At 60.2% G+C, this 13,047-nt stretch overlaps 1 protein-coding gene across 1 annotated transcript; it reads right to left on the reverse strand.

Annotated features, from left to right (window-relative positions):
- Window positions 1–7,519: 7,519 nt before the first annotated feature.
- Window positions 7,520–12,812, reverse strand: ELAVL3 (ELAV like RNA binding protein 3). Its single transcript, XM_054293025.1, has 10 exons — window positions 12,804–12,812; window positions 11,971–11,994; window positions 11,820–11,858; window positions 11,437–11,716; window positions 10,712–10,815; window positions 10,316–10,469; window positions 9,577–9,793; window positions 8,723–8,761; window positions 8,271–8,596; window positions 7,520–7,726 (listed from the first exon to the last, which is right to left on the reverse strand). Exons 1-9 carry the CDS (start codon window positions 12,810–12,812, stop codon window positions 8,272–8,274), a joined length of 1,191 nt encoding a protein of 396 aa, XP_054149000.1. The 3' UTR covers window positions 7,520–7,726; window position 8,271.
- Between the last annotated feature and the right edge of the window lie 235 nt (window positions 12,813–13,047).

Consider the following 13,047-nt stretch of genomic DNA (forward strand, 5'->3'; position numbering starts at 1 on the left):
TCATCCTTCAGGTGTATTTCCTCACAATGAAATTGGAGTAGAAAATGCTTTAGGAAATGCTTTGCAGCCCCTTCTTCCCCAAAGGCCCAATCTGCTTTAATTAGGAATGCTCTTCAAGCACAAGGTTTGGATGCAGCCAGCGAGACTCACATTTCAGAAGGACCATCAACGGTCTGATGAAGACACAGCACTTTCAAGCAGGCTGCTGGGACTGAGGAGGAGATTTGAAACCTGTTGACTCGCAGTTCTAGCAGAAGTGCAAAATGGAATGTAATGTAGTAGAACTGGAAAATGAAATGCTGTTAGACAAGGCTGCTCCCCAAATTGGCTCTGCTTGGATCCAGCTGCCCTGCAGCACAGCCTTCTCCCTTTCTTTCTCCTCACTGCCCTCTGCTCAGCACCAACCCAAACCTGGGCTATTTCAGTTCGTGTCAGACACAGAGCAGCTGATGGGCAGCAAATGCAGCTTCCAAAAGTGGCTGCCCATGACCCGGCCTGCAGGGCAGAGCTCAGGGAGGAGGTGGCAGCTTCCTCAGTGGCTTTTCATGTCCTGTCTGTGCCAGGCAGACACTGGCATGCATGGCACGGCTCTGTTTTGGCAGCCGGTCCCTTGGCAGGGCTGTGTGAGCACAGGGTGAGCACGGGGTGAACTCTCCTCCTTGCTGTGACACCTGGGCTGGCAGGGATGGCACAGTGACCTCGGCCAGCCGATGCCGCCTGTGCCATCGCCTGGCACTGATGTGTTTGTTGAAAATCCTTTCGCTGGGATTTTTCTCCTGAGAAGCCTCAGAACAGGAATGGAACCAATAAGGATCTGCTGGCTGTGGACTGTGGGCTGGAGATGGTTCAGCCACAGGGGCAGCTTGGATTGGTCTCCTTTGCATTGTTTCTACTTGATGACCAATCATGGTCCCGCTGTGACAGGACTGTGAGCATTCCCAGGTTTTCATTATTAATTCCTTTCCAGCTTTCTGATGTGTCCATGCTCTTTTAGTATAGTTCTAATATCTCATTTTCTTTTAATAGAAAAGAGATCATAAAATAATAAATCAGCCTACTGAAAGGTGGGGGCAAGATTCTCATCTCTTCCCTCGAACTGGGGAACCTCACACACCACCAAAAACACCGGCTTGAGCTGGTCTGGGCAGCACCAAACAAAATAAAATAAAAAGCTTTAAAACTGGAAAAATAGAAAAATAAAATTTAAATAAAATCTAAAAATTCAAAACTTAAAATTAATTAAAAATAAATGAAAAACAAAATAAAAAGTGCTGTAAAGTGCCGTAAAAGTTCCAGAAAAAGAAGTGCCTTAAAGCACAACTGTTGCAAAGCACGACTGTCGTAAAACTGCCGTAAAGCAACACTGTCGTAAAAGGTGCCGTAAAGCGCCGCTGTCCTAAACACTGCCGTAAAGCGCAACTGTCGTAAAAGGTGCAGTAAACAAGCACTGTCGTAAAAGGGGTCGTAAAGCGCGTCTGTCGCAAAAGCTAACGTAAATCATCACTGTCGTAAACCCGGCTGTAACGTGCGACTGTCGTAAAAGGTGCCGTAAAGCGCGACTGTCGTAAAAGGTGTCGCAAAGCAGCACTGTCGTAAAAGGTGCCGTAAAGCGCGACTGTCGCAAAAGGTGACGTAAAGCGCGACTGTCGCAAAAGGTGTCGTAAAGCGCGACTGTCGTAAAAGGTGCCGTAAAGCGCGACTGTCGCAAAAGGTGCCGTAAAGCGCGACTGTCGCAAAAGCTGTCGTAAAGCGCGACTGTCGTAAAAACCGGCCGTAAAGCGCGACTGTCGCAAAAGGTGCCGTAAAGCGCGACTGTCATAAAACCGGCCGTAAAAGCGCGACTGTCGTAAAAGGTGTCGTAAAGCGCGAGTGTCGCAAAAGGTGTCGTAAAGCGCGACTGTCGCAAAAGGTGCCGTAAAGCGAGACTGTCGTAAAACCGGCCGTAAAGCGCGACTGTCGTAAAACTGGCCGTAAAGCGCGACTGTCGCAAAAGGTGCCGTAAAGCGCGAATGTCGTAAAACCGGCCGTAAAGCGCGACTGTCGTAAAAGGTGTCGTAAAGCGCGACTGTCGTAAAAGGTGCCGTAAAGCGCGATCGTCGTAAAAGGTGTAGTAAAGCAGCACTGTCGTAAAAGGTGCCGTAAAGCGCGACTGTCGTAAAAGGTGTCGTAAAGCGCGACTGTCGTAAAGGTACCGTAAAGCAGCCCTGTCGTAAACGGTGCCGTAACGCGCGACTGTCGTAAAAATCTGCCGTAAAGCGCAAACTGTCGCAAAAGGTGTCGTAAAGTGGCACTGTCGTAACATGTGCCGTAAATCATCACTGTCGTAAAACCGGCCGTAATGCGCGAGTGTCGTGAAAGCTGCCGTAAAGCGCGACTGTCGCAAAGGTGCCGTAAAGCGTCGCTGTCGTAAAACTGGCCGTAAAGCGCGACTGTCGTAACGGGTGTCGTAAATGGCGACTGTCGTTAAAGGTACAGTAAAGCAGCACTGTCGTAAACGGTGCCGTAACGCGCAAACTGTCGTAAAACCGGCCGTAACGCGCGACTGTCGTAAAAGGTGCCCTAAAGCGAGACTGTTGTAAAAGGTGATGTAAAGCCGACTGTCGTAAGAGGTGAAGTAAAGCAGCACTGTTGTATAAGGGGGGTGTAAAGCGCGACTGTTGTAAACGTGCCGTAAATCATCACTGTCGTAAAACCGGCCGTAAAGCGCGAGTGTCCCAAAAAGCTGCCGTAAAGCGCGACTGTCGTAAAGACACTTTTGGGACACAGGTTTTATTCAGCTGTTTAATAGTGTCGCCAGCTCAGAAATGGCTGTTGCAGACCCGGCCCCAGCCTGCTGGGCGCTGGTTCAGCTCTTTGCTGCTCGGGGGATGCGTGCAGCAGCCGCCCCGCCGAGCTCCGCCCCTTGCCGCCGCAAGTCCAGAACGGGACACGCTCCCAAGTCCCTGTTGGACCCCACGGCACTGGTACCCCCGGTCTCGCTGTGCCACCCGCCCCGCCCCCCGCCCTTCCCACCGCCCCCGCGATCCCCGATCTCCGCCTTTGCCATCCCGTCGGTCCCTGCTGTCCCGGCTCCCCCGGGCCCCGCCCCTAATCCCGCCTCTGGGATCCCGCCCACCGGCGTCACCGCGGCCCGCCCCTAACCCCGCCTCTGCGGCCCTGCCCCTAGTCCTGCCTTTGCGGCCCCCGCCCCTAACCCCGCCTCTGCGAGCCCGCCCCTAACCCCGCCTCTGCGGCCCTGCCCCTAGTCCTGCCTTTGCGGCCCCGCCCCTAATCCCGCCTCTGCGAGCCCGCCCACCGGCGTCACCGCCGCGGCATGGCTGGCCGAGCCGCGCCTTCCCAATGCAGTCTCCTGCTTCAGAGCTGCGGGATGGTGCGGCTCCGCCGCCTCTTGCATTCACGGGCGTCCCGGCGTTCCCTTCCGCGGCCGCAGCCCCGTTCCCGTTCCTGCAGCTCCGCCACCTCCCGCACGCCCCGGCCCGCCCGCCATGATGACTGCCCACGCTGCCCCAGTGACGCAACAAACGCATGCGCACTTGCTACAACCGCTGCACCAGCGATATCACTCCGCGCCGACTCATCCAACCCCAGCGCCGCTTCCGGGATAAGCCGCACGCATGCGCAGTTCTATCTCCACGGGGCGCCGCCGCCACCCTACTGCCACTGCTTTGGCCGCAGCTTTGGTACAGCCCGGTCCCGGTTCCGACCCCGGTCCCGGTTCCGAGCCGCTGCGTGCCGCTGTCCGGCCACAGCCGGCATCTCCGTGCCCGGTCACGCCGCTTCCGCCACCACCGGGTCTATACACGGCACCACAGCAGGCGAAAACTGCAGCGTCTCGCATGTATCCTTCCGCGTCTCTGGCTCTGCCAAAACTTGAGGAGGTGGGCACGGCCGCATCACCGAGAGATCCCTCCGCAGCGCGTAACCGGCACAGCTGATCCCTGATATCCCTCCGCGTTCTCGCCTTTGCCTTCCGCACTCCTAGCACCGAACGGGACTACTTTGTGTCACGATTCGCCCGCACAGCCACATCCACGCACACAAACCGTGCGACAAGGAGGCGGAGGCTGGAATATGACAGGTGCTTTAGTAAATACAGCACAGACAGAGAATTATTTTGCCCCTGCAAATGCCAACCCTTTGATCCCAACACAAAAGAATTTCGAAAAAGAACTGTTTCCAATAGCTCCAGTGTCCCCCCCAGTGTTTGGGACAGATTTCTCGACCCAAAAAGAGACACTAAACTCTGAAAATTCGCCAGCATTAATCCCAAAATTGGAAAACTCACAAAAATATTTTGATAATTTTCAACTAAGAGACTGGCATGAAATCAGACACCAGATTTGCGAAGAAGAAAGTCTAAATCCTCTAGCTATGCCTGTGCTATTCAGCCGGCAGCCGGTGGTCCTACAATATGGGTGGCTATCCCACCTCATGAGATAAAAGAATTGCGAAAAGCAATAAGGGACAGCGGTATCTGCTCCCCATATTTTAAGCAACTGCTGAAAAGTACCCTGGAAGGACACACACTCACACCAAATGACTGTAAAAATCTTAAATCTTGCTAATATAATTCTCACAGTGTCACAATATATGCTATGGGTACTCAAATGGACATTATTGAAAATAATGCCAATGCAGAATGTAAAAGAGCTATCAAAGCCCGAGGAAAAGAAAAACCCTCAGTGCCTGAAATGATTGATGGCTGTAACAAAATTGGGAGTCCACAGCAAGTGGAAAGTATCCAGGCAAATGAACTTGGAAAAACTCTAGGAGAAAAAATTGAAAGGGGAAAAATGTGGGAAACATGAGGGAAAATTAAGGGAAACGTGAGGGGAAAAAAGTGGGAAGCGTGAGGGGAAAATGGTGGGAAATGTGAGGGGAAAAGGTGGAAAATGTGAGGGGGAAAATGGAGGGAAACAAGGGGGGAAAAGGTGGAAAACGTGAGGGGAAAAGGGTGAGAAGCATGAGGGGGAAAGGGCAGGAAATGTGAGGGGAAGATGGTGGCAAACGTGAGGGGAAATGGAGGGAAACGTGAGGGGAAAAAGGCAGGAAAAGTGAGGGGAAAATGGTGGCAAACGTGAGGGGAAAAGAGCAGTAAACGCGAGGGAAAATTGAGGGAAACGTGAAGGGGAAAAGGTGGGAAACATGAGGGGAAAATGGAGGAAAACCTGAGGGGAAAATGGTGGCAAACATGAGGGGAAAAGAGCAGTAAATGTGAGGGAAACCTGAGGGGAAAATGGAGGGAAACATGAGGGGAAAAAGGCAGGAAAAGTGAGGGGGAAATGGTGGCAGACGTGAGGGAAACCTGAGGGGAAAATGGAGGAGAACCTGAGGGGAAAATGGTGGCAAATGTGAGGGAAACCTGAGGGGAAAATGGAGGGAAGCGCGAGGGGAAATGGCCGACACTCCCCCAGCCGTCCGTCCGTTCCTGCCAAAACCACGCACAAATTCTGCCTTTTAAATTTTTTTATTGATTTTTTTTCCATGAAAAATACAAAGAGTCGAGTCCAGGGGTGGGGGCCGGGGGGTCCCGGTCCCCTCCGAGGGGTCCCGCAGTGCCACAGGGGGGTCCCTGGGCACCTTTTGTCCCCGCGTTGGGCCCCCCAAAAATGGGCCGGGGCTGAGGTGGGGACCCCTTATTGCTACAGAATTGGGGGTCCCCTGGCCCCCCTCCCCAAATTCCGGGGCTGGATGATCCCCGGAAAAGGGGATGGGGGGTCAGAGTTTGGGGGGGGGGGGGGGGTGTGGTGATGGCGGATCTGGACACGGGGGTCGCTCCTAAATATTTATATTAATAATAATTAAAACTACAAGAAGCTTCACACAGGCACGACACAAAAAAACCAGGAGCCGGGGTGGGTTTGGGGAAGGGTCTGGGGAGAAAAAAGAGGGTCCCGGGGAGTGCCAGGATTGGGGAAAAACCAGGGGAGAATAGGAAATAAATGGGAACTAAACCACTGAAAAGTGAGAAATTATCCCGACGGCAAAGGGAAAATAAATAAGAATCGCAATAATAATAATAACAATAATAATAACATCAATAATAATTAATAAGAAGAATAATTAAGAATAATTAAGAATAATAACGATGATAAGGAGTAAGGGGGAACTCAGGGTTGGGGCTTTTCAGGTGGGGTTCCGCCCTTTTGTTTTTTGGACAGGAGGCTCCAAACTCCAGCAAGTGGAGTAATTTGGGGCAAAAATCGCCCATTTTGGAGAATTTGGGAAGGGAGGAGGGGGAGGTGTGACACGACACATCCCCTCCCTCCCAGTTTTGGGGGTACCAGAGCAATCCCTGGCATTTCAGTGCCCCTGGCCCCCCAAAACTTGCCTTGATCACTCTTGGGGTTCACAAGCTGCTTCCAAGGAACTCGGGGAGCACAAAGCAGGTTCTCACCCCCTCTGGAAAAGGCGATTGTGGGGATTTTGGGGGATATTTTTTAATATTCTGCTATAAAAATAGATGGATTTGGGCCGGCGGCTGCCGAGGAGCCGCCGCTCCCTGCGCCAGTCACGCTCCTCCCTTACCTGATAACGGGTAACAGGTCTGATTAAACACCTGATCAATCCTTGCTTTTGTTCTTCCTCCCCAAAAATTCCTCCCCCTCCCCCAGAAAATGAAGGAAAGACGTGGAAAGGAGGAGAGAGCGAGCAGAGCCCCCTCCCCTTCCCCTTGCTGGAGTCCTGGAGCGGAGGGAAGGGGGGGCACAGCCCCCACCTGGACACACCTGGATCAGGTGAGGGGGGGGGCACCGCTCCAGGTGGTCCGGCCACCGCCGGAGTGGTGGGGTTGGGGTACCCGGGGGGGGGGGGTCCCAGGTGTGTCCACAGCGTCCTGGGGGGTCTCTAGGGCCCCTCCCAGTGCCCTGCAGCACCTGGAGGAGGCCGCCGGGGACAGGTGAGGGTGTCCAGGTGTCCGGGCTGTGCGTCGGGTGTCCCCACGCTGTCCTCGGTGGCCATGGAGGGGCTCGGGGGTCTCCATGGTGTCTGTGGCGCTCATGGGGGGGGTCCCCGTGGTCTCCAAGGTCTCCAGGTGCGTTTCTCCATCTCCTGGAGAGCCAGGATGTCCTTGGTGTCCATGGAGGGCCTGCCCAGGACCTGAACTGGGTTTCTCCGTGGTCTCCATGCTGCTCATGGGGGGGACCCTGAGGTCTCCAGGACGTGTTGGATGCTCATGGGTGTCCCTGAAGGTCCCTCAAGGTCCCCAAGGTCTCCAGCTGGGTTTCTCTGTGGTGTCCATGGGGGGGGACCCTGAGGTCTCCAGGTCTTCATGTGGGTTTCTCCATGGTCGCCATGGTGTCCCTGAAGGTCCCTCAAGGTCCCCAAGATCTCCAGTTGGGTTTCTCCATGGTCTCCATGGTGTCCATGGGGGTCCCTGAAGGTCCCCAAGGTCTCCAGCTGAGTTCCTCCATGGTGCTCATGGGGGTCCATGAAGGTCCCTCAAGATCTCAAAGGTCCCCAAGGTCTCCAGTTGGGTTTCTCCATGGTCTCCATGGTGCTCATGGGGGTCCCTGAAGGTCCCCAAGGTCCCCAAGGTCTCCAGTTGGATTTCTCCGTGGTCTCCATGGTGTCCATGGGGGGGACCCTGAGGTCTCCAGGTCTTCATGTGGGTCTCTCCATCTCCATGGTGTCCATGGTGTCCCTCAAGGTCCCTCAAGGTCCCTCAAGGTCCCCGAGGTCTCCAGCTGAGTTCTTCCATGGTGCCCATGGGGGTCCCTGAAGGTCCCTGCAGGTCCCCAAGGTCTCCAGTCGGGTTTCTCCATGGTCTCCATGGTGTACCGCAAGGACCCTGAAGGTCCCCAAGGTCTCCAGTCGGGTTTCTCCATGGTCTCCATGGTGTACCGCAAGGACCCTGAAGGTCCCCAAGGTCTCCAGTTGGGTTTCTCCATGATTCCCACAGAGGTGATCCCCAAACCCTCCACCCCAATCCCACCACAGCGCTCATAGGGAGGGTCCCACACCCCCACGGGAGACCCCCACACCTCCCCATGGACATGGAGCGCACCAACCTCAGGCCTTGTGCTGCTTGGTGGCCTTGAAGGACACCTGGACCCCCACACCCCCACAGGAGACCCCCAGACTCCCATGGGATGGGATGGGATGGGATGGGATGGGATGGGATGGAGCACACCAACCTCAGGCCTTGTGCTGCTTGGTGGCCTTGAAGGACACCTGCAGCACCCCAATTCCACCATGGCGCTCACAATGGAGGGTCCCCACACCCCCATAGGAGACCCCCACACCCCCATGGGGCGATGGAGCACACCAACCTCAGGCCTTGTGCTGCTTGGTGGTCTTGAAGGACACCTGCAGCACGCGCTCGCCCAGGCGGTAGCCGTTGAGGCTGGCGATGGCCATGGCCGCCTCCTCGTAGTTGGTCATGGTGACGAAGCCGAAGCCCTTGCACTTGTTGGTGGCGAAGTCGCGGATCACCTTGACGTTGGTGACGGCGCCGAAGGGCCCGAAGAGCTGCCACAGGACGCTCTCGTCCGCCTCGGGCGCCAGGTTGTAGACGAAGATGCACCAGCCCGGCCCGGGGGCGCCCAGGCCCACCCCGGCCAGCGCCGGCACCGCCTCGATGGCCAGCGGGGAGAACCTGGGCAGCAGCGACAGCGGGCTGGCCCGGGGTCAGCCGGGGGGCCTGGGGGGCCCTCCTGGGCCGGGGAGGGTCCCCAGGGTGGGTTTGGGGGGATTTGGGGGGGTTTGGGGGGGGCTGTGTTACCTCTTCACCCCGTAGGCCACGTTCAGCAAATTGTCCAGGCTGGGGGGTGAGGGGGCGTTAGGGGGGGCAGCAGGGGAGGGTCTCTGTGCCCACAGGGGGGTCCCACCCCCCAGAGACCCCCACTCTGAGCCCCCCCAGGATCATTGGGGTTTATGTTCCACCCCCTCAGACTGTCCCAGGACGCCCAGTGTCTCTGTGCCCAGCGGGGTCTCACCCCTCTGACCCCCCAGCACCCCCATTCCTGGGGATATCCCACCCCTCCAGGACCCCCATATCTGGGGTGTCCCCTCGCAGCCCCCCAGGACCCCCATTCCTGGGGCTACCCCCCATTTCCAGCCACTGGAAACCCATTCTGGGGGTGTCCCCCATTCCAGGCGTGTTCCCCCATTCCCAGCCCCCCAAGACCCCCATTCCCAGAGGTATCCCCCCGCCAGCACCCCCATTCCCGGGGTGTCTCCCATTCCAGGGGCATCCCACCCCCCCAGGACCCCCATTCCTGGGGATATCCCCCATTTCCAGCCACTGGAAATCCATTCTGGGGGTGTCCCCCGTTCCTGGGGTGTCCCCCCATTCTCAGCCCCCCAGGACCCCCATTTTTGGGATGTCCCCCATCCCCGGGGTTGTCCCCCATTCCCAGCGCCCCCAGCTCTCCATTCTGGGGTGTGTCCCCCATTCCCAGCCCCCCCATTCCCAGGGGTGTCCCCCCATTCCCAACCCCATTCCCAGAGATATCTCACCCCCCCAGCCCCCAAGTCCCGCCATTCCCACGGTGTCCCCCCAAAATCCCCCCCATCTCCAGGGGCGCCCCCCCATCCCCGGTGTCCCCCCCCCATCCCGGGGGTCCCCCCGCTCACCGGAAGCGCTGCGGGGGGGGGTGCAGCGCCCCGTAGCGCCGGGCCCCGGGGCACAGGCTCAGCAGGGCCCCCCCCGATTTCTGCCCGGGGCTGTTGGCGAACTTGACCGTGATGGGCTCGGCCGCGCCCAGCGGCTTCTGCCCGTGCAGGCCCCGCACCGCCTCCTCCGCCTCCACGCGCTTGTCGAAGCGGATGAAGCCCACGCCCCGCGACACACCTGCGCAGGTGATGTGGGGGGGTCGGGGACAGCCCCCTCGGAACCCCGCAGAACCCCCCAAAACACCACAGAACCCCCCAGAACCTCCCAAACCCCCTCAAAAACCCCGGAACCCCGCAGAATCCCCCAAAACACCCCAAAACCCCCACCCAAAACCCCCCAGACCACCACAGAACCCCCAAAATCCCACAGAACCCCCCACAAAGACCCCCAAAACCCCCCAGAATCCCCTTCCTGCCTTGCCCACCCACAGACCCTATAGGGATTGCTGGGTAACCCGCCAAAGGGGAGCCACAGCTCTGCAGAACCCCCAAAATCCCCCAAAACCCCCCAAAATCCCCCAAGACCCCCACCCCAGGGATGTCCCATCCCCCAAAACCCTCCAGGAGTGTCCCAGGACCCCCAGAACCCACAAGGACCCCCCCACTCCACGGATGTCCCAGGACCCCCAGGACCCCCAGGACCCCCATTCCCAGGGCCGTCCCCCCCTCCCAGGTGCGCCCCGCGCCCCCCCGGCCCCACCTGTGACCTGGTCCACGAGGATGCGCGAGGTGATGATGCGGCCGTACTGCGAGAAGAGCTGCTCCATCTCCTTCTGCCCCATGGCCTTGGGCAGCCCGCTCACGTACAGGTTGGCGTCGCGGATGGACGCCGAGCTGGGCCGGGCGTAGGACACCTGTGGGGACAGGTGAGCCCTGGGGACCCCCGGGGACCCCCGGGGACACGGGCAGGGCCCGTCCGGGCCGTCCGCCCGCCACAGAGGGACCCACGGGTGCCATTTCCACCACAGAGGGACCCGTGGGTGTCCCACCCGCCACAGAAGGACCCACGGGTGCAAATTCCACCACAGAGGGACCCACAGGTGCCCCCTCCACCTCAGATGCCCCCCAGGTGCCCCCCAGGTGCCCCCTGTGTCACCTTGATGGTCTTGGTCTGCAGCTTGAGCCCGTTGAGGGCCCCGATGGCCCGGTCGGCGTCGCCGGCCTCCACGTAGTTGACGAAGCCGTAGCCCAGGCTTTGCCCTGGGGACATCGTGTCACCGTGTCACCGTCACTGGGGTGGTGGCAAGGGTGTCCCCTGTGCCCCCGGAGCCACCCCCAGCCCTGTGCCCAGAACCACGGCTGTCCCCCTGTGTCCCCTGTGTCCCCATGGGTGTGGCACTCGGGGTCAAACCTGGGGGGACAGGGTCATGGGGACAGGGACAGGATCATGGGGACAAGGGAGGGACACCAAATTGTCCCTGCTCCCATGGTCACTGTCTGTCTCTGTCCCCACAGGTCCCTGTGTCCCTTCTCCCTTCCCATGTCACCGTGTCCTGTTTCCCTGTGTCCTGTGTCCCTTGTCCCACCTGCCCATGTCCCATCTGCCCATGTCACCGTGACCCTTGTCCATCTGCCCACGTCACCATGTCGCATCTCCCACACTTCACATCCCTGTGTCCCCATGCCCTGTTCGTGCCCTGTGTCCCCCTACCCATGTCCCTGCCTGTCCCTGCCCCATGTCTCCCTGTCCCCATGTCCCCGTGCCCCCGCCGTTACCGGTGACCTTGTCCCGGACCAGCTTGCAGGACTCGATGTCTGCCCTGTCCCTGTGTCCCCCTGCCCTGTCCCCATGTCCCCGTGTCCCCGTGTCCCCTCCCGTACCGGTGACCTTGTCCCGGACCAGCTTGCAGGACTCGATGTCGCCCAGGCTGCCGAAGAGGCTCCTCAGCTCCTCCTGGCTCATGGACTGCGGCAGGTAATTCACGATCAGGTTCGTTTTGCTGTCGTCGGCCACGGGCGGGGGACCCGGGGGGGCCCCGTTGGGCAGCGCCGCCGCCACCCCCGGGCCGGGCACGGCCACCACGGGCACGGGCACGGGCACGGGGCCGCAGCCCGAGGGCCCCGCGGCGCTGGGAGCCTGCGCCTCCACGGTGCTCAGGATCTGCGGGGACAGGGGCGTCACAGGGACAGGGACAGCGACAGGGACAGCCAGGGGACAGTGACAGGGTGGGCATGGCCAGGGGACAGGGACAGTGACAGGGCACCGCGGCGCTGGGAGCCTGCGCCTCCACCGTGCTCAGGATCTGCGGGGACAGGGGCGTGACAGGGACAGGGACAGTGACAGTGTGGGCATGGCCAGGGGACAGGGACAGTGACAGCCAGGGGACAGGGACAGGGCCCCGTGGCGCTGGGAACCTGCGCCTCCACCGTGCTCAGGATCTGCGGGGACAGGGGTGTGACAGGGGGACAGTGACAGGGACAGTGACAGCCAGGGGACAGGGCCAGGGACAGTGCGGGCATGGCCACGGCCAGGGGACAGCGACAGTGACAGGGCGGGCATGGGGACAGCGCTGCGGGGACGGGGACACGGGATGGGGGGCACGGGGAGGAGGGGACAGTGACAGGGCGGGCATGGGCACGGCCAGGGGACAGGGACAGCGGGATGGTGGGCACGGGGAGGGGACAGCGGGAGGAGGCGGGGACACGGCACGGGGGACAGTGACACCCGGGTGGGGCCATGGGGATGGGGGGGACAGTGACAGTGACACCCGGGTGGGGCCCTGGGGGGGGGACGGGGACAATCCCCCCATTGTGCGGCAGCGCCCCCGCCCCTTCCCCCCCTCCCCAATAGCGCGGGGTGGGTGACAGTGTGACAATGGCCCTTTGTCACCGGCGATGGGGACACCCGGGGCCACCAGCCACGGCCCGGGGCCGTGGGGACGGCGACACGCGGGGACGGCGGCACGCGTGTGGCGTGTGCCCCCCGCCCCAAAAACCCAAAACGGGCGCGGTTTGGGGAGGGGTCCGCGCCCCTCCCTCGGCCGGCGTGTCCCCGCAGGTGCCACCCGCGAGTGACGCCGTGTCCCCAACGGAGCGTGCGACACCGAGGGGAGTGGGGGGGGGTGGGAACTGGGGGTGGGGGCGGCACGGGAGGGGGATGGGATGGGATGGGGGGGATGGATGGGAAATGTGGGGGGGGGATCCCCGCAATCCCCCTCCCCAAATCCCCCCCCCCACCCCGTTCCTACCGTCACCATGGTGTCACCGGGCGGGGGGGGGGCCCCGCACGGCCCCGAGGGCTCGGGGGGCCCGGGGGGAGGCCGGGGGGGCTCCGGGGGTCGCGGCGGCTCCGGGCGCTGCGAGCGGCGGCCCCGGCTCGGTCCTTTAAACGTCCTTGGGCGGGCGCGGGGCGGGGCCCCCCAAAAACCGCCCCCCCCAACACCACACCCCCCTCTACCGAGATGGTTCCGTCCGCGCCCCCCCCCTCCCAAA

The sequence above is a fragment of the Melozone crissalis genome, unplaced genomic scaffold, assembly GCF_028551555.1.
Source record: "Melozone crissalis strain CALT ecotype California unplaced genomic scaffold, PUWL_Pcris_2 ptg000122l_1, whole genome shotgun sequence".
NCBI lineage: Eukaryota > Metazoa > Chordata > Aves > Passeriformes > Passerellidae > Melozone > Melozone crissalis.